Source organism: Oryza glaberrima, chromosome 5, assembly GCF_000147395.1.
Source record: "Oryza glaberrima chromosome 5, OglaRS2, whole genome shotgun sequence".
NCBI classification, from domain to species: Eukaryota; Viridiplantae; Streptophyta; class Magnoliopsida; order Poales; family Poaceae; genus Oryza; species Oryza glaberrima.
In genome coordinates, this window is record NC_068330.1 from 23,081,272 (window position 1) to 23,101,096 (window position 19,825).

Consider the following 19,825-nt stretch of genomic DNA (forward strand, 5'->3'; position numbering starts at 1 on the left):
CGAAGGACAGGGTGGTGTGGGAGCAGCAGCCCAAGGACGTGGGGGCGGAGGTTGTATCTCTCACGATGAAATTGTGGAGGGGATGGGGGAGAAGAGGAGGAAGGAGGTAGTAGAGGCTGACGTGTGGGTCCCAGTGTCATAGACTCAGAATAGAGAGTATAGATGGAGATGCTGTTGGAGTAAGGAATGAGTTTAGCTTAACAAATAAATTGGAGAGCTAGCTATATTAGTGTTTGGAGAGGCTATTGAAGATACTCTAACTTCACTTCCTCAAGCTTGTCGGTAATCCACAACGGCAATGGCAGAAGCCGCTAAAGACACCATTTTCATGCACGGCACCTGCACTAATACTAACCCAACTTCTGGCTTCTAGCTCATTTTTTGCATTCTACAATTACAACTTCTCAGAATTTAAATTAAAAGCTGAACTATTTGGGGGAAGTTTCTGATTCTGCAAGAAGCTACCGCAGCTAGAAACTCCCCCAAACAGGGCCTAAGTCTGATACACCGGCTTGGCAGTTGGCACAGTGCCGTCAACTGTCATCTTGATTCTTGACAATGACGTGGAACATTGTCCAAAAGTTCCAACGTTCCAGGGAGAACATATGGTAATTCCGCAGTGAGAATTTTCATTAATTCTTTAATCAAGGACTCAAGGTGGTGCAAAGGAACTGGAATATATTCCCCACTTGCAGATAGAGCAACAGTTTACAAGCTTTCCAGAAATTATATATACTGGATTATTTGGTCCTTCATACAAAGCATCCATGGCTACTTGGCTAGCCAATGTACACATAATGTTGAGAAGAGCTCAATGGTCCACTTCCACAGAATCCCTGAAAAAGGAGGAGGAGAAAAATGATCTTGAGTTCAGAAGCTTGAATAGTGGTTGATGCAAGAACTATAAACCGCCAGACTTGTGGGTTTATTAGGTGCTTGCTCAACATTACAACAGGACATGACACAATGTAACTTCATATGGAACAAAATGAAGCTATATATTGTTTCTAATTAGATAAACATGACCATATAGAAGTATATTAAGAAACAAATATTGGAATCACTTTTGTATCGCTAAACCTATATATATATATATATATATATATATATATATATATATATATATATATATATATATATATATATATATATATATATATATATATATAATTAGCTTACTTGTTAGTCTAAACTTAAAAGGTTTGAATCCTGAAATAAGTGCACCCCTTTTAAACTTTAACAGAGGGACTAGGGTAAAAGGTATATATGTGAGAAACTAACACTAAATTAACATGTTTGGAAAAGGTAACATGCTTTATAGAACAAAAGGGAACAGAGAAAATACTAGTAGTATTTAAGTTCATATATTTTGAGATACAAACAATGATCAATTCTTAATCAAATTCCCACTATAAAATACAGGAGCCTTTTCTTAAGGTCTGGCCACACAATACCGTCATATTGTACAGAGATCAGAAAAACTAAGGGGAAGAGATTTCAGATCAGGAAGTCTAAGTATAATATCCATTTTTCAATAAACCAGAGGAAGTTATAAATTATAAAAGTTAGTTTACAAAGGTAGAAAGTGTATTGTCAACTCAACATGTGAAATGATGGAACAGTAAATAATCACGAATATGAAACAGACGTGCTAAATTACAAACAACTTGACAAATCTTTGTGCACTGTATTCCCATGCAAGAAATAAGTCAATAACATAAGAATATGGAATCAAATTATAATTCCAGTAGAAATAACAGTTTGGTGCGATTTCCTATGTCACAAACCACAGTACCAAATTGATACTGTGCCAATGAATTGGCTCATGAGATAGCATATATCAAAACTTCTAGACTATCTAATGGACACGCATTCTATGTACAAAGCAGTTAAAAATGAGCTTAACACCACGATAGACAGACAGGGAAGAAACAGTCAGATGCCTCCTTACTGTGATTTACCAAAAACCATTACCCAACTCAACCTAGAATGAACCTTCTAGCAGTGCCTTATTTTTACATGTTGGATCCATTTTGTGTGCATATAAATGTGCTTAAATCAAATCATATTTAATAATTGAGAAAAAGTTAATCTTGAATGCATACCATATCTAATGAAAGTCAATATCTTAAGCATTACTACATCTAAAGCCCATAATTTCTACGTAGCGAAACCTATATATTGATGTGAATGTTTTGTACATAGCAAAACCAACAGGAATCATACTGAACCGTTTTTTCCCATCTAGTGTTGTCCATGACATTAACCCAATGATAAACAGTAATTCAGCAATCTAGTGTTATCCATGACATTAACCCAATGATAAACAGTAATTCAGCAAACAATTCAGGAATACAGCTGAATTGGGGAGTTGGGATGGAAAGTTGGAGACTCATACCTTTCACATCCTCATAGCTTAGAAGCAAAGTGATTCCTCTTCTCCTCATCGCTCTCCTCGACAATTCCGACGGACCTGCAAGCCTCAGGGAACATGGATATTCTAATGGACGAGTACACGTTCCCGTTCCACTTCCGCGCCGCCAACTGCTCGGCGAGCTTGACGGCCTCGGCCGCCGTTTCAGCGGCGGTGGGGCAAACCACGTCGACGATTCCCATCTCCTTGGCCTCCGCGGCCTTGAGCTTCCTGCCGCGGAGGGTGACGTCGCGGAGGGCGTGCGCGGCGGTGATCTTGGCGCGGAGGATGGCCACGAAGTAGGGCGGGAGCGGGAGGCCGATGTCGATCTCGCTCATGTAGAGCACGCCGCGGTCGGCGCGCATGAGGCGGTAGTCGTGGCAGAGCGTGAGGAGGAACCCGCCCGCGGAGGCGTGGCCCGTGACGGCGGCGACGGTGGGCATGGGGAGCGCGAGGAGATCGGCGGCGAGGGGGCGGAGCGCCACGACGAGCTCCCCGACCCGCGAGGGGGGGATCCCGCCAGGGCCGATGTCGAGTCCGTTGGAGAAGAACCGCCCCTCCGCCACGGTGACCAGCGCCGCGCCCGGCCCGGCCGCCGCCGCCGCCGCCGCGACGGATGAGACGGCGGCGCGGATGGAGCCGATGAGGGAGTGGCCGAGGCGGTGCTCGCCGTCGCCGGTGAGCGTGAGCACGAACACGCGGCCGCGCTGCTCCAGCGTGCACATCGTGGTTGGTGGTGGTGGCTAGCGTAGCAGCAGAGATGGTTGCGGTTCGCCGTTCGCGTCTGGTCGTAGAAGGAGATTGGAGACGGAGATAAAGCCGGCGAGCGATTGCTTGCAGGATGGGGAGAACTCGGTTGTGTCAAAACAAAGTATAACAAACAAATTTGACCATTCACGATTGCAATCTTTGGCTTTTATAGGTTTGTGAGGAAATTGTTTGAACGATAAGACAGAGACGTTTTGTTAGTTATGTTTTGCGGCAATATGTTGGGACTTGGGAGTTCGTGGACCAATTGCAATTTGCAAATGACATGGACTTCAACAGGGCTGCAAAAGTCATATACTAATATCGCAAAAGCCATATACTAATCTCTTCCCTTATTTCTGTCATTTACAAGGTAGTAGTATGATATAAAAATTAATCACTTCGCCTATTTCTGTCATTTACAAGGTGGCGTTATTTTTGTAATAACGGCGATCTCAAAGAGAGTAAAATGATACTGATGACACACATATTCAGAAAACTGATGACACAGGCTAAAATGCTGCAAAGGCGGTTACTCCAAGATCAGCACGAAGTAGAAGTATATACTAATGCTAAACGTGAACGACGTTAAGTCGTAAGATAGACGAAATAAATCTTGATAGAAGACTGACCCACGATCATCCGACAATCAGATTATAATTCAGTAGTTTAATCATCACATGACAACTCCCACGATTGAAAAGCTAAAATTGAACAGTTGATCTGTTCCACAGGCAAATGCTGAAGTAGCGTTGAGAGGATCCGGGAAGCACAATCAATATTTCTGGTATTTCGGAGTAGTTTGGAGTGCATTGGTTTTTACAAGACACCGGAAATCACACTGTTTGTTTACACCAAGTGTAATAGAGCTGCAAACAACAAGCCAAATGAATTGGGTGTGATTTTCCATCTCAGTATGAGGTCCAAAAAGGAACTAGTCTACTTCTGTGCAGTAGCAACTGTTAGCTTCTGAAACGTAATAGCCTTTGCCAAGGGAAACCATCACATGAACATCATCAATTTTCATAGTCAACAGTACAAATTGCAACTGCCCACTTCATTACCAAGTCTCTGCCAGCATCAACTAATCTCGATAATTCTCATGTGATGTGCACATTTTCTGGCGTGGCGAAGAACTATCAAGCAGGCAACTCAAGCTTCACATTGTTCTTCCAACTGCAACAACCGACATGGAATTGTCAGTACCCAGAGAGTCTGCAAATGATGTTTGACAACAGTATCCAGTTTACCTTAAGAAATAGTAGTAGAAGAAATCCGCATAAAGAGCTGTTTGGACCAAACCAGCAATCCAAGCTGGAAGAAACAGATCGTCAGAACTTCTTTTCATATATAGAACATGGGATATGAAACACAAGCATACAAGGGGCAGGCGCTTACAGATCCATCTGCTGTGGTGACCCTCAGTGAAGTAACGGTAAATCCAGTTTAGGATGTAAAATGCACGGTAGGCCCTGCAAAACAAGTATTGTGAGACTTGAAAGAGACCAACTGGGAACCTAGAAGCATGTCGATCGTTCACTATTTAAAGCATGCCCTAATCCGAATCTGGACACAATGTATATTAAAAAAATGTAGGCTTAATTAATCAAGCCTAGAACTAGCCAGGAGAAATGGAAGATCGACGAAAGAGAACTAAGAATAGATGGGATGCAGCTACTGCAGATAGAACCTTAAATCTGTAAATACCAAAACTAATGTAAAGTCCCCTCCGTTTCTTCTTCGTTTCCTTCCTTCACTAAAACTTTGTACTACCTCATTTCTATTAAGGAAATGGCTATAAGGTAGAGCCAGCTCTACCTTCTTACATCAAAAAAAGAATAGATGGGATGCATTTCATGTGCCAAAATTTATGACCAGCAATATAAATGGACAGAAGGAACATGTGACATGTCATATGTCCATAAAGAAAAAAAAATACATGCATATTCAATATTCTCAAGCCTAAGGACCAAACAAAAACTAAATAGTTAATGCATGCATATATTTCATGTTTCCATCATAAACTTGGAGACTGCAACAGAAGTCGTTGAAGCATGAAAAGCAAACATGTTTCATTCTCTTGTAATACAGGAATCATGTATAAATATGTTATGGTAAAAAGCTTGTGTGGTAAAACTCATACCCTAGGAAGAATACATATTGTCCAGTCAAGTTGTCCACATTTCTACTTCTCTGCAGCAAAACTAACTGAGGGAGAATTGCCACTGCCTCCAAGTAAATCGAAAATGCCCAGCAGATCTGAACGGTGAAATTATGTTAATTTGTGTATCATACTAACAAATGTAAATGCAACATGACCGTGTTTTACTAATGTGCTACTTTACTATGCATCATTCTGACTAATTGGTTCCAGTAGAAACAAGAGGAAGAAGTATGTGTGCTCTAGAAAAAAAAAGTGGCCACTTCGAAGAATATAATCTGTACCATACAAGTGAAACTACAGAAAAATGGGATTAGATTCTATTTACCCAAAGGGAAGAAATCCTGATTAGTGCAGGATGATGTATACTGAGCAAATAATACATAGGTTTCTAAAATTCTAAATTAATTCAATAGGTATAGGTGTTATTCACCTGACCTTTTGTTACATTCTATGGATATGCTACCTTCAGATGAGTCTCCTACTGTAGCAGTGTTCTTTGAAAACAACTAGAATGAGGTCTGAGAAATTGTCTGGCATTTGACCACTATTGAAGTCTAACAACAATACAACATCAGCAAATAGCATATAGATCGACAAACATCTGTCGGCAGTCTGCATTGCCTTACTTAAGTAGGATTTTATTAATAGGGTATCCACAATTCTTCACTGCACTGAACAAAACGATGATTGTGCCTATAGTCTTGTTCAAGTCAGTGCAAACTGTGAACTCAGATTGCTAGGGTGGCTCATACTGAGATAAATTTGTTAAGATTACATTGCACAGCACTAGCAGCCTTGTACACGAATTTTAATTACGGTTCCTAGCAACGAAATGTAGCATGGGAAAACATATTAAGCAGATATATCATATTTCTTAATGCACATAGGTTCAGCAGAATTAACCACTTTATCGGGCGTCCCATTGCAGCATCAATTCAACAGTGCAGTGAACAAGCAAAGTAAGGTCAGACCACATCACCTCGCGGAAGGTGAACCGCTCGTTGAAGAGCAATGCGAGCACGAAGGCAGCGGCGACGAGCACCACATGGCGGAAGGTGTCCTGATCCTTGTCGTACGTGCGCCGCACCTGTGGGTGGCGCCGCATGCACCACACGATCGCCGCCGAGCTGGTGATGAACACCACCTTCATCACCGAGTTGTAGAGCGAGATGTAGTCCGTGAACAGGTCCATGTACCTCGCCACGAACACCAGCATGTACAGCTCCTGCGTCTTCCTCGACACCCCTGCGCCAACACACAGATCCGTGAGCGGAGAATCCCCCCCACCCCCAACCAAGCGGCCGAAACCCTACCCCCACTGTACGGCTCGGGCTCACCTGAGCAGGATTTCGTGGCGTAGATCTTGAGCAGGAGGACGAGGACCGAGAAGAGGTGGGTCATGTCCCCGAGGAACCGAAAGGCGTTCATGGCTGAAGCGGCGGCGGCGGGCCGGCGGCGAAGGCGACGGCGGCGGCGCAGTGGCTAGGGTTTGGGTTTTAGAGCTCCAGATGCGGCGGAAAAATGGCGGAGAGGATGCGTGCAGGGCGCCACGACGGGAAGGGACGGGAAGGGGGAGCCGGTGCTGTGAACCGACGTGGACCGGCTGGGATGTAGGGCCCACATGTCAGTCTCCGTTGGTCCACTGAACCGGGACCACAAAGAGCGGGAAGCGGAGGGAGGCGCGATCCCCGTGCGTGGACCGGCGTGGGGCCCACTCGGCAGCGACATCTGTGCCCCGTCGCGACGTGGAACAGGTCTAGGCGGGGGAGGATACGTGGGCCCGCGGCGGCAGGTGACGTGGCGGGACACCTCACCTGCGTAGGTGACGTCACCTGAGCAGCAGTTGCCTTCTTTTTTTTTTTCTCTTTTTCCACTGGCTTTGCAGCTCGTATGCCGCTGAATTTGCTGCTGCTGCTGATGCTTTGCCGTCTCCTACTCCTACTCGTCCACTTTATTAACCCTTATTAAATCCACCGTCCTCTTCCTCGTCTCCCACTACTACACCCCGCCTCTCCCGCCGCGAGATCCGACTCCGCTTCCGGAAGCTTCTGGAAGGGCGTCCCCCCCACATGAGCGTCTGATCGATCGGCCGTCGTCGCCATGGGCTGCGCTGGATCCACTCCCAAAGTTGATGGTACTCTTACTCTCTCTTCCTTGATGCTTCGATTCGTTTGTCTGTCTTTGTTCTTGTTTTCTGCTCAGATTCTGAGATCCGAGATCAATTGTTTCCAGAGCTGTTGTTAGCTAGGAGTAGGTTGTTCGTTCTATTGTTGATTAGTCTTCTCGTTTATTGATCGAATTGTGACCGGAACTGATAATCCGATAGTACTTTGAGCTGTCGATTTAAGCGTCTTGCAAGTATCCAGCTGCAGTAGAACTGTTGACTTGGATGAAACTTAGTATCACCTGTAGATTACTCATTACTGTGATGTAGTGTATCAAATCTGCTGCTAGTAATGGTATGTTGCAGGATTGACAGTGCTCTCATGGAATTAATGTATCGAAATGTGGGGATGGTATCTGATACAAGTAGAGTGAGTAGTGCAAATTCCTACGTCATGGAGGTCACATTTGGTTAGTGGAGAGATAACGCTACCAGTATTCTGAATGCCAAGAGCATTGGTGGTTATATCATTTTCTTAAAGGAGAAAAGCTATTTTGTTTGTATGTTGCAAAAGTAGCATTTGTCTATGATGAGAGAAATAAAGTGACAGATTATTCTCGAAGTAGAATAATCAAAAGTTTGTTCAGATTAAGCACTTTGCCTTCACCAATTGCTAAATCTTGTCTTTCTTATCGAAAAGATCAATTTCTAACACCTTATCTAGTTATAGATACTTTATTAGGTGGAACATTACAGAAAGACACACTCATCTGTGAAATTTCAGCCTCACACTTGGGATATTTGTCTGCTCGCTAATGAAACTTCAATTTTTTTTAGCACTGGTTATACTTCTTTCGAAAGTTGGATTGCCTGGTATTGCTACTTTAAATACAGGCCAAGTTAGTGAAGAGCCAAAGATGAATCTGCTTTTTTTGTTCAGAAAATTATGATACATCTATTCACAGTAGATGAATGTAGGTTTATAAATAAGTCGTGTTGTAACAAGGCCTTATTGCAGAACAGTTCCTGGAACTAGAATCCTGCTTGATATGCATTTATATCCTAGCAAGGTTTTATTAGATTTCTTTGACATGAGTTAGACTGAATAAGTAATGTTGAACCTTCTTCTTTAATGCAGAGAACAGTAAGAAGCTCAAAAAGCCAAAACCTTGGAAGCACACTCAGGCAATAACACCAACACAACTCTCAAAGATGCGTGAAGAATTCTGGGACACGGCTCCACACTATGGAGGCCAGAAAGGTATTTAGCTGATTTTTCAAGGCTGATTGGGAAAACGCTCTTCCATAGTTCCATTTATGACATTTATCTATTATGTATGTCAAACAAAATCAATTGAATGTTTGTATACTGTTAAATCATATTTCGCAGCTAAGTTGCTAAGGTCCATCTTTATCTATGCCCTCTTCTGAATAATCTTTATTTGGTTTGGCAATACAACAAGCCCTGTTATGTTCGAATTTAAGAAAGTTTGTAGAAATCATTCATATTGGCATTGGAGTTTATTTTACAACTGTAGCATGGCTTAAAATTTGAACACAATTGCTTAATTTTAACAGTGTGCTCTGACAAATATCGCCTTAGTTAAATAACTGGTAGCTCGTTGTATCTTTACAGAGATTTGGGATGCACTTAGGGCTGCTGCTGAAGCTGAATTACCTCTTGCACAAACCATAGTGAACAGTGCTGGGATTATTGTTTCAAATTCTGACATGACGCTTTGTTATGACGAGAGAGGTGAGCAGATCTTCGTTGGGAATTCTCGCTGTTTCTTCACCACCTATACTGTTTTGCTCCACTATATCACGCAAGACTAATAACAACCTTTAAAACTCTGCTGCAGGTGCCAAGTATGAACTGCCCAAGTACGTTTTGAGTGAGCCAACAAATTTGATCCGTGAACCGTGATGGTTGAGTGAAGATTTATGTTATGTGAATAGAAAAACAGATCCTGTAAATGATGTAAATCGTTCATTGATCGCTGACTCAGGACTGTATTTCTCAGAACATAAATGAAGTTAAGTTACTTTCGTAGTTCTGCAGTTACTCTATAATTAGGCTTTTTCTGTGCAGCATTGTCTCTGAACTTGCTTGCGCTAGAGTTGTACACTTGTTACTTGTACGACCTCATTACATATATAAACCCATATACAGGATGTTGCACTGCTGCAACATGCTGGGGTTGTGACTTGTGATGGGAACTAACGAGTCCAGCAGCACGAATGAGCATCTTATATTGTTCTAGTATGCAGAGAACACATCTGAAGGTTGAAGCACAATGTTATGCGGTTGGGACTTGGGAGTGGGACAAGCGGCTGAGTGCAGACAGACATATCAGCCAAAACGACAGAAAGAGAGAGACACTCAGGATGAACAAAGTACTACGAGTACGAATCAGCAGTTATATTAGGAACTTCAAGTTAACGACTGCATATAATTTTGGCTTTTCCGATCAATTGTCCAGATTCGATGCTACAGTAATGGTGCAAACAAACAGTACGGTGTGCGATCTAAACTTTTAAATTAAATTTAAAATTTTGATTTATTAGCCTAAACGAAATGATGAAGCAAACAGACGCCATAACAGGGACCATCGTTGTTCATGATTTCTCCTCTGGAATCGCTGCTGATAGATTGCCGTTGTCGGATCTGGCCTGTTTAGAGCAAGTTTAATAGTATAGCACACTAGTAGCTCTAAATTATCTATAGCCAATGTAATAGCCAATTTATACAATAGTTACTTACTATACTATTAATATCTGGTCCCACCTGTCATACACGCAATGCTTTTGGAGTCCATGCTGCAGTTGACTATAGATCTGTAGCTCGCTGTTCTTCTCTCTCTTTCTTTATCTCTTTAAAATATATTTATAGTTGGCTTATAGCTTGCTATTGTACCTGCTCTTGTAAATAAATCTTCCGATCGGCGGGGGTGAGCACGCCAATCTGGCACGGCGTATCCAACTGTGACGGGCTACAGGATTGGATACTTGGACGCTTCATGGAATGATGCTGCGCTGATTGGTCTGGATCATCCTACTCTGGACTATTGCAGGCTATAGCTGATTATAGCGTTAAGAGCAAGGCTAATAATATAGCTGATCTGTTAACTATAAGGTTCTTTATAGTCTTTTCTTAGCCTATCCATATAAAAGTTAGCTCTTTATAATTAATACAGGGCACACTTGTCTCTCTCACAGAGTTTCTTGGTTCTTGTGTCCAAGCCAGCTGTAAGTTTACAACGCGCTTCTCCTCCCTCTCCTCTCTTCTCTCCTCCACCTCAGCATTTAGCTGGCTTATAGCCTACTATTATACTTGCTCTAATGATTCATGATCCATCATTCATCAGGGACCAGGAGAAACTGATTTAGGCTGATGAAGTAAAAGCTGGGTCATTCTGTCAAATAATTCCACTACAGTTCCTAACAACTTGATACTCCTACTATCAATTCTCAAGTTGATAGCCTGAATGCAAGGCGTGATATGTCCCGATTGTTACATATATCCCCAAAGTTACTGTAACTCCAAGCCAGCCTTGCGGGAGTACTATCTGTTTCACTGATCAATTTTGTGACAGATTGCTACTTTGTCTATGTCCTCATAGGGTTAGGCAGTACTCCGGCTACATGCTGCCGTGCTGTGTGTGAAGCAGCCCACATGTAAAGAGAGAGTATTGTAGCAACTTCTCACCAGAGCACCAGGGCATGTTTTGTCAACTCTCATCAGAGTCTAGTACTACTCCATATTGGACCCTGATACAGTAAAAATGGTATTTATCTAGATTCATTAACATTAATATGAATGTGGGAAAAGCTAGAATGACTTATATTGTGAAACGGAGGGAGTACATTCAGAGTAAAGAAAATAAATAAGTCAGCGTCAAAAAAGATAATATTGCCCGACAGCTTGAGGCCCTCTTTGTTTAGGCTTAGACTTATTGGCCTAGACTTTTAAGTCAGGTTATTGGCTTATATGATTTATAAGCCAGTGAATTTAATGTACTAAGTTTAGTGGTTAAGTAATACATCTACCTCACATAAGCCAAAAAAAGCTTCTCCAACCTAGCTTTTGGCTTAATAGTGTTAGAGTGGCTTATGGCTTCAAAAAAGCCAAACGGAAAAGCTGCTTGTTTGTTTAGGCTTAGACTTTTCGACTTATAAGGTAGCTTATAAACCTAAACAAAAAGGGCTTGAGTATACTTTTGTGCCATGCAACGATACACACTGGTTACCTGAAGATCGGGTGAGGCACACGCTTCTTAACTGAAGATCGAGTGAGGCACACGCTTCATCAGCAATCCAGATCCTCTGCCGTACTGCTCGCTGACATGTGGGCCCGAGGGTCTGTGGAGCCCATATGTCAGTTTGCAGTACTGGTGAGGGTGTCATCAGAGGTTTCAGATTTTGACTCGCGGCGATCTGAAGCTACTGCGCCAGGAGCACAGGAAGGAGTTCCAGTGGTGCGAGTGTACTACGATGCACTCATCCTCTCCTCGGTCTCCTCGTTTTCGTTCTGTTCCGAGAGCTGCAGTTGGAAGAGAGAACACAATGATTCGCCTCGATTTCCGCGCCCATTGGGGGTAGGAGCCCTCTCTTTCAAAAACGTTTCCCGGTGTATTGTGATATGCTGTTTTCAATTTTTGGCTGGATTGCTGGTGTTGTGCACCGAAAATAAACCCTCAGAATTCGCGTGAATTCATCCGCACAAACTACAGTGCTATCTGGCTGATGAAGAACGCAGGAAGATCAGATCGAACGGAGTATTTTCTGGGCCTAGCAATTCACTCGTAGGCCTCCTTTAATTCAAATAAAATTCATAGGAATTTTAAAGGATTTCATTTCTATAGGAATTTTTTCTATATAGCCCTTTAAATAAAAGGAATGAATCCTATGTAATCCCATGAAATTCCTATGAAATGCCTCTTCTTATATAAGTTTTGGAGGAAATTTAGCATAAGGTTCTACCTCATGTTAAGAATCCTTTGAGTCTTTATCTCTTCTCAAATTCCTGTGTTTTTCCTGCGGCTCAATCAAACGGTTATTCCTATGTTTTTCCTATGTTTTATAATCCTCTGTTTTACACTTGTATTCCTGTCAGAATTCTATATTTTTTCTATTCCTCTGTTTTTTTCATTCCTGTGATTCAAAGGGGCCGTAGAGTTACTCGTAGCCCGGGCCGTGCTGCCCAGTGCTCGCCACTGCCGCGTGGGCTGTACACCCCTCCCCAATCCCTGTCACCATCACAATTTATAAAACAGTGCGGGTATCATGATATTTTCAATTTTTAAAATTACTATATATATCACGATAATTACGTGGTTTCGTAGAATAATCACCAAACCATAGGATAGCGATAACTTAAATGGTTGGCACGTGTATTAAGAAAGTACTATAGATGAGAATGATTGGAGAAAATGTGTGATTGGTTGAAAAGAGAAAGTAGATAAAGAAAAAGTTGTGATTGGTTGAGAGAAGATAGGTGGAGGAATAGCTTTATTTTGAGACAATGTACTATGTCAGAAATATTACTCTACATTTTGGATGGATGTACTAGTGTATCACTGTGAACAAAAAAAAACAGATAACACATGCAGGCCCACAGCTAGAGTACCGCAGCTACTGCTGGATTACGGACCCACCATGGCTATACCGCGGTACTACTCTCATACGGGTCGATGGCTCTGTCGTGTACTTGGCACGATAATTTCTCATGATTTGACATTAACATTACCTACTGGTACGTTACTCCGGTTAACTTGTTAGGTACAGTAATAAGTAATTACCGACGCTGTCGGCCAGTATCACATATTCATATGCACGTTCGTGGTATGGTGCCAAAGCATAGACCAAGTAGGCAACGTGAAGTCAACAAAAGGAAAAGCTCTGAACCAAAAGATAATCAGCAGCGTGTAGAGTCTCGTAGAGAGATTCTCCCACCGAATGGCATCCTAGCTCACCTTAATAAACCAACAACTTACCTATCTAAACTAAAGTGTAGCACGACACAACGTGCAATCAGCAGTTTAGCACCTTTCCTTTTTTGAGCCTCAATACATAGCCTCGAAAAGAAAGCATAAACAAGCAGCTCTATTAGCGCCATTTTGCCACTGTTAGCGGTAGACCACTCAACTTTAGCACAAGGGTAATAATCTCGTGTCACAGACGGTCTCAGACTTGTTCAATGGAGTTCAAAATTTTAAGAAACAAGAAGTAGCTGATAGCTAGTTTCTAAAAATCTGTAGAAGTTGTGTTTTCTAGTTGCTGACTTTCAATTCATTTTTATGATTTTACATCTATAGTTTCTCAGAATCTAAACAGAAATTTAAATTATCTAGAAGAGCTTTTGTCTATTTTGGGGAGTTTCTGCCAACTACATTTTCTCCTAAAATATCTAGCTGGCATAAGCCAAACAATCTAGATTTTCACCCAAATTTTAAAAATCTTTAGTTATAGAATTCACAAAATGAATTGGAAATCAGAAATTAGGACTTTAGTTTTTCCAGATTCTTATAATCTTATGTTCTCAAATATATTCGAGCCTGTTTAGGAATCTTCTAGCTACCGCAGCTTCTCTCGAGATCAGAAGCTCCTCCAAAAAAATTTAGCTTTTGGTACAGATTATGAAAAGATATAGTTGTAAAATTTAGAAAATAAAATAAAAATAGAAACTAGAAAATCCCCAGTTTTTTTATATTGTTAAAAACTGACTATCATCTGGCCATTCTCAGCTCCCCGAAACTTACCGAACCGGCACAGTAATCACACGCGGGCGTGAGGGTGCAGATCTGCAGATGCATCCAACGGCCAAACGGCAGGCTCGAACCCTACGACTCCCCCCACCCCACGCCGCGGTCGCGGACGCGACGCGACGTCGAAAGCACGGCCACTTCGGGGACGCCACCCGAGGCCACGCCCCCCAAACCCACCACCCTCCTCTTGGCCTCGCTCGCCGCGAAACGCGACGCGATGATTTAGGCGAGGAGTCCGGATCGATCGCCCGCAATGCCGGCGCCGGCGGCGACAGCGGCCGCGGGGATGGGGAGTGGCGGCGGCGGCGGCGGCAGCGGCGAGCACCACATGCGGGGACACGCGCACCTGACCAACTGCATCCACCTGCGGCACCACCACGCGCACGGGCTCGGCGCCGGGAGCGCGTCGTCGGGGCGGAGGCGGAGCCCGACGGGGTCGTCCGCGTCGGCGTCGGCCGCGCTGATGCGGGACCTGCTCGCGCTGCAGCGCTCGCGCTCGCTGCGGGACCCGTCCACCCGCCGCTCGGTGGACTCGTCGTCGAGGGTCGCTGCCGAGCCCGAGGGGGTCGGGGTCGGGCTCGGGGACGACCTCCACGACGACAGCTCCCGCCCCGGCGGCGCGCTCAAGACGCTGCTCGACCAGCTCGCGGAGAACCCGCAGCCCAAGCCGTCTCGCGGCCCGCGGCGCCGGTTCAAGCGCGGCGCGGGCCGGCGCGCCGCTCCCGCGTCCGCCACCGGCGGCGCTCTAGATCGCGGCGTGGACGGCGCCGCCGCCGTCTCGGTGAACTCCAGCTCGCAGGAGGCCGTCTGCGGCAACAAGTACCTCTTCGGCGTCGTCGGAGGCGACGACGACGACGACGACGAGTGCGGGGTGGAGCTGCAGAGGCCGCAGGCGTCGCAGGACTCGCGCAATGTGTGCGGCATCCCCTGGAATTGGTCACGCATCCACCACCGCGGCAAATCCTTCCTCGACATGGCCGGCCGGAGCTTCTCGTGCGGCCTCTCCGACCCCAAGTCGGCGTCGGCGGCGCGGAGGTCCATTGCCGCCACCTCCGCAGGCTCGTGCGGTCACATGGACGGCTCGCGTTCGCATCCGCATTTCCCGGTCACGGCGAGGCTGACCTCGACCAGTTCGGACTCAGACTCGTTGCCTCTGCTCGTCGACGGCGTGCGCAATGGCATCGGTGGCATTGCCAGGAGCTTCTCGGGGGAGCTCGGGATATTCTCGAATCAGACCAGTGAGCTTGATTCTGACCTCGCATCAGAGGCACGGTCGGGGCAGAGGTCACGGGGCTCGCATCGAGGCCGGCACCAGAGCCTCACGCAGAAGTATTCGCCCAAGACTTTCAAGGACATGATTGGGCAGAGCTTGGTGGTGCAGGCTCTCTCCAATGCCATCCTGAAGAGGAAAATTGGGTTGGTGTATGTGTTCTACGGGCCGCACGGCACAGGCAAGACATCATGCGCTCGGGTGTTCGCAAAGGCGTTGAATTGCCATTCTCCTGAGCACCCGAGGCCCTGTGATTCATGTGCGTCTTGTATCGCACACAATCTGGGCAAGAGTAGGAGCTTAGTGGAGATTGGGCCTGTTGGTAACATTGACCTTGACAGCATTGTGGATATCCTTGATAATGTGATGCTTTCACCTGTACCAACTCAGCACAGGGTGTTTATAGTAGATGATTGCAACACATTGCCACCTGATACGTGGAGTGTCATATCGAAGGTCATCGAACGTGCACCTCGGCGTGTGGTTTTTATCCTCATCAGCCCCAATCTTGATCTCCCACATATAATCGTGTCGAGGTGCCAAAAGTTCTTCTTTCCCAAACTGAAGGAGTGTGACATTGTCAACACTTTACAGTGGATTTCTACTAGCGAAGGACTAGATGTTGATAGAGATGCCCTGAAACTTATTGCTTCCCGGTCAGATGGGTCACTGAGGGATGCAGAGATGACTTTGGATCAGCTGAGCTTGCTTGGGCAGAGAATCTCAATGTCGCTTGTCCAAGAACTTGTAAGTGATCCAACAATAGTTATCAAAATTTCTTCTTTATTGAGTATACTACTGGTTTCTAATTTCAGAGAGAATTTAAATGATAGTAGTAAAACATTCTTTGTTCAAGCTATTGTAATTCTATAATTCCGAAACATGCTATTGATTTAATTATTGGGACTCTAGCATTGGTTGACATACTTAAGTTTAGCGTTGAACGTGTGCAAAATTTTGACACTTGGACCATGAAGGCGGGCTAAAGAGTACTCTGGAAAAGTTCAGTCTTTTTACTCAATTTTCGCTTTCTAAACATTGTGCGCATTCTAAATGTTGTTTACTAAACATTGTATAAATTCTAACAGTAGCAATAAAATAACCTGCTATTATATTATTGGATAAAATACTTCATTTAAAAATTTACCTGACAATAACAACTGGACATTGTTTGCTTTGGACAGGTCGGCTTGGTTTCTGATGATAAATTGGTTGATTTGCTTGATTTGGCACTGTCTGCTGACACTGTGAACACCGTGAAAACTTTAAGAGATATTACTGAAACAGGTGTTGAGCCTTTGGCCCTGATGTCTCAGCTTGCCACAATAATTACTGACATCCTTGCTGGCACCTATGCATTCACGCAGGAAAGGGTTCGAAGAAAATTCTTCAAATGTCCAACCTGTAAGCAATATCACTCCCTTTTTATCACTCTCTTCAGATGGATTTATAGTTGGGTTGATCCATCCATGAGTCATGTATTGTAAAAGTCATGCTCTAGCATTTTTTTCTCACCAATGTATTGTTATCCTTTTATAGATCTGGCTATACTAGTACGTATTTTATTTATGCCTTTCCTTTATAGAAAGAATACATTGTTGACTGGGCTAGTAGTACGTGGATCGCTGATCTCTCCTTTTTTAGTAGCATTCATGTTACCTAAACATTCTTCTTCCGCACAATCTAACATCTTAATATATGGATTACAGTATCAAAAGATGACATGGAAAAACTACGCCAGGCCTTGAAAACACTCTCTGAAGCTGAAAAACAGTTGAGGGTCTCTAATGATAAGATGACGTGGCTTACAGCTGCTCTGCTTCAACTTGCTCCTGATAAACAATATGTTCTGCCGAGTTCATCCACAAGTGCAAGCTTTAACCAGGGCCTGCTTACCTGCCCTGAGGGGGACATAGGAAGGAGCACTGCTATAGATCACACTAACATATATGCTGGTCCTCATGGTTTACCAAGAAATGCTAATCTGGGGGTTGATTCTGACAACAACATGGCAGGCACCCGGAGAGGAAAGGGACCTGGTGAACATACACCAGACAACCATGTATTATTAGCGCGTGCTACTAGAGTGAATTTATCTAGATACAGCAAAAGTGACAATGAGATGATTTGGCAGGCTGTACTAGAGCATATCCGATCAGATTCAGTGAGAAAGATGCTGGCTAAAGAAGCACGACTGATTTCTGTCAGCCTAGGCACAGGCAAGATATTCCTTCTTGCTCATTCTCTGTATATTACTAGTTATATCATGTCTAAATTTCATTGCAGAATACATCCAAGGATGACCTATTATTGTTGTAAGTAATGCGATGGATAAATATGCTGTTTCATAAGTAATCAAGCAATAAGATAGAATGGCTTGCTATGTGTGCCTGTAAACATCTCAACCGTTGAAATTTATTGAAGTAAAGGTGCCTGATACCTCTAGTACCCTCCAAACACCATAAATCGCTTTGTTCAAGTAATATGCGTCAATCTTGGTGCCTAGGCCATGTAATAGTACATGTTTTCTATACTATAAGATATATCTACCTCTCATTTCTCAATACCGCATACCTCCCAAGGACCATAAAATATCTCATGTAAATAAAATAATATGCATCTCCACATGGTGACTAAATTTTCATGCTAGAATTGATGAGAGCAAGTTTAAAACTTTGTTGATGTTATTAAGACACACATAGCCCCCCAAAAAACTAAGCATGCCAGATTCCTTGAAAACGTGTAATATGTTTTGTTTTAAGAATATTGTGTTGGCGAAATAATAGCTACACTGTTTCCATTTTCCAATATATCTTGCTTCTAACACTTAGTTCTTTTCCTCCAGCACCAACTGTGCAACTAATGTTCAGCTCTCGTGTGAATAAATCCAAAGCTGAGAGGTCAAGGGAACAAGTTCTACATGCATTTGAGTCTGTCCTTGCTTCTGCTATAACACTTGAAATCCGGTACGAACCAAAGGATGATGCAAGGGCAGGTCATGTTCCAGCTATTTCACCGTATCCTGAGGATAGCACTTCCAATGTGGCATTAAGGAGGTCTTTCACTAGACATAGTTCCGCTTCTTCCAGAGGTGAAAACTTAATTAGGAGACTTCAAAAAGACAACGTGGTCCATGGTGCTAATTCAAATCAGACACGATGGGTGCAATCAGATCCACATATATTGACTGAAGGTGAAATTATAGAAGTAGGACCTTCTCAAGTGGACTGGCATAGTGAACCAAATAACAGCGCCGGTGTCAGAAAAGAAAACATAGTTCTTCAAGGACGAGAAGTTGTGAATAATGAGCATGGCCGACAAAACAGCATAGTAAGGGGCAAGGTATCTCTTGCTCATGTCATTAACAAGGCAGAAACTTGTTCACAACAAGGAGGTTGGTCTAGACAAAAAGCTATGTCGATTGCAGAGAAGCTAGAGCAAGAGAATTTGTAAGTAGTTCTATGCTACTCTCTTGTACTAGAGGAGTACTTTTTTCAGCAGATACTCTGGAGGGGAACAGATGATACCCAAATTAAAAAAAAATAATATTGCACTAAAACAAGCACTTGATACAGCACCGCACATATTCAGTAGTTTATGAAAAATTTTTAGAGCTGCAAAGTCTTATTTTATCCTAGAAATTTTCCACATGAATAGAGCTATCAAATAGGATTCATCCACATTATATAAGAAGCTTGGGTATGATTTTGGATTATTGATCTATTTGCAGGAGATTGGAGCCTAAGTCGAGTTTACTTTGTTGGAAGGCTTCAAGCACTACTAGACGAAAGGTAATGCTAATAAACATATGCCAAATAGAAACAAAAGTACTTTGTAAAAGGGTATTCTTTAGCAATACTCAGTTTAGTACTAAAAGAACAGCTGCTGTATGTTATATGGCATATAACATTTGTTGCTGATCAATTGATGATAATATGCTAATCCTGTTTTCTCATAATTCCTCTGTATGCGGTGATCTTTTCTCACACATGCTGACCATTTTCACTGCAGCTCTCTGTATTGAAGATGAGGACACGAAGATCACGGGCTCTATCAAGACTTGCCTTTTGTGGAAAGTGTATTTCAACTAAGTCTCCAAGATGAAACATTGACGCTGAGAACCCCTAGATTTTACATGTAGCTAACTTATATGCATAATTTATTTCATGTAACTGTAGCGATCTGTAGGCGAGTAGATTCTTCTGTATATCGTTTTTTTGACATGCATGTAGAAGAGAGAAAAGAAATGTCACAAGTCTTAATTATTCTCCAAGAAATATTTGAAGCCAGCGACTCTTGCTCTTAACCATATCAATAAACCCTATTTGTCCTATTTCTAATCATGCAGAGCAACTGCAGG

General features: G+C 43.4%; 4 protein-coding genes across 4 annotated transcripts; 2 read left to right on the forward strand and 2 right to left on the reverse strand.

Annotated features, from left to right (window-relative positions):
* Nucleotides 1–661: 661 nt before the first annotated feature.
* On the reverse strand, nt 662–3,305 carry LOC127775114 (enoyl-CoA delta isomerase 3-like). Its single transcript, XM_052301423.1, has 2 exons — nt 2,399–3,305; nt 662–836 (listed from the first exon to the last, which is right to left on the reverse strand). Exon 1 carries the CDS (start codon nt 3,136–3,138, stop codon nt 2,410–2,412), a length of 729 nt encoding a protein of 242 aa, XP_052157383.1. The 5' UTR covers nt 3,139–3,305; the 3' UTR covers nt 662–836; nt 2,399–2,409.
* Nucleotides 3,306–3,925: 620 nt separating this feature from the next.
* On the reverse strand, nt 3,926–6,879 carry LOC127775115 (ER lumen protein-retaining receptor A). Its single transcript, XM_052301424.1, has 6 exons — nt 6,662–6,879; nt 6,304–6,569; nt 5,304–5,419; nt 4,559–4,632; nt 4,411–4,474; nt 3,926–4,336 (listed from the first exon to the last, which is right to left on the reverse strand). The coding sequence occupies exons 1-6, from the start codon at nt 6,750–6,752 to the stop codon at nt 4,300–4,302; spliced, it is 648 nt and encodes a 215-aa protein (XP_052157384.1). The 5' UTR covers nt 6,753–6,879; the 3' UTR covers nt 3,926–4,299.
* A 342-nt stretch (nt 6,880–7,221) lies between these two features.
* On the forward strand, nt 7,222–9,680 carry LOC127775118 (uncharacterized). The gene is made up of 4 exons (XM_052301426.1): nt 7,222–7,458; nt 8,567–8,689; nt 9,065–9,184; nt 9,291–9,680. The coding sequence occupies exons 1-4, from the start codon at nt 7,425–7,427 to the stop codon at nt 9,353–9,355; spliced, it is 342 nt and encodes a 113-aa protein (XP_052157386.1). The 5' UTR covers nt 7,222–7,424; the 3' UTR covers nt 9,356–9,680.
* A 4,604-nt stretch (nt 9,681–14,284) lies between these two features.
* LOC127774750 (protein STICHEL-like 4) lies at nt 14,285–19,825 on the forward strand. The gene is made up of 6 exons (XM_052301040.1): nt 14,285–16,212; nt 16,650–16,869; nt 17,175–17,684; nt 18,311–18,914; nt 19,196–19,256; nt 19,477–19,825. Exons 1-6 carry the CDS (start codon nt 14,449–14,451, stop codon nt 19,567–19,569), a joined length of 3,252 nt encoding a protein of 1,083 aa, XP_052157000.1. The 5' UTR covers nt 14,285–14,448; the 3' UTR covers nt 19,570–19,825.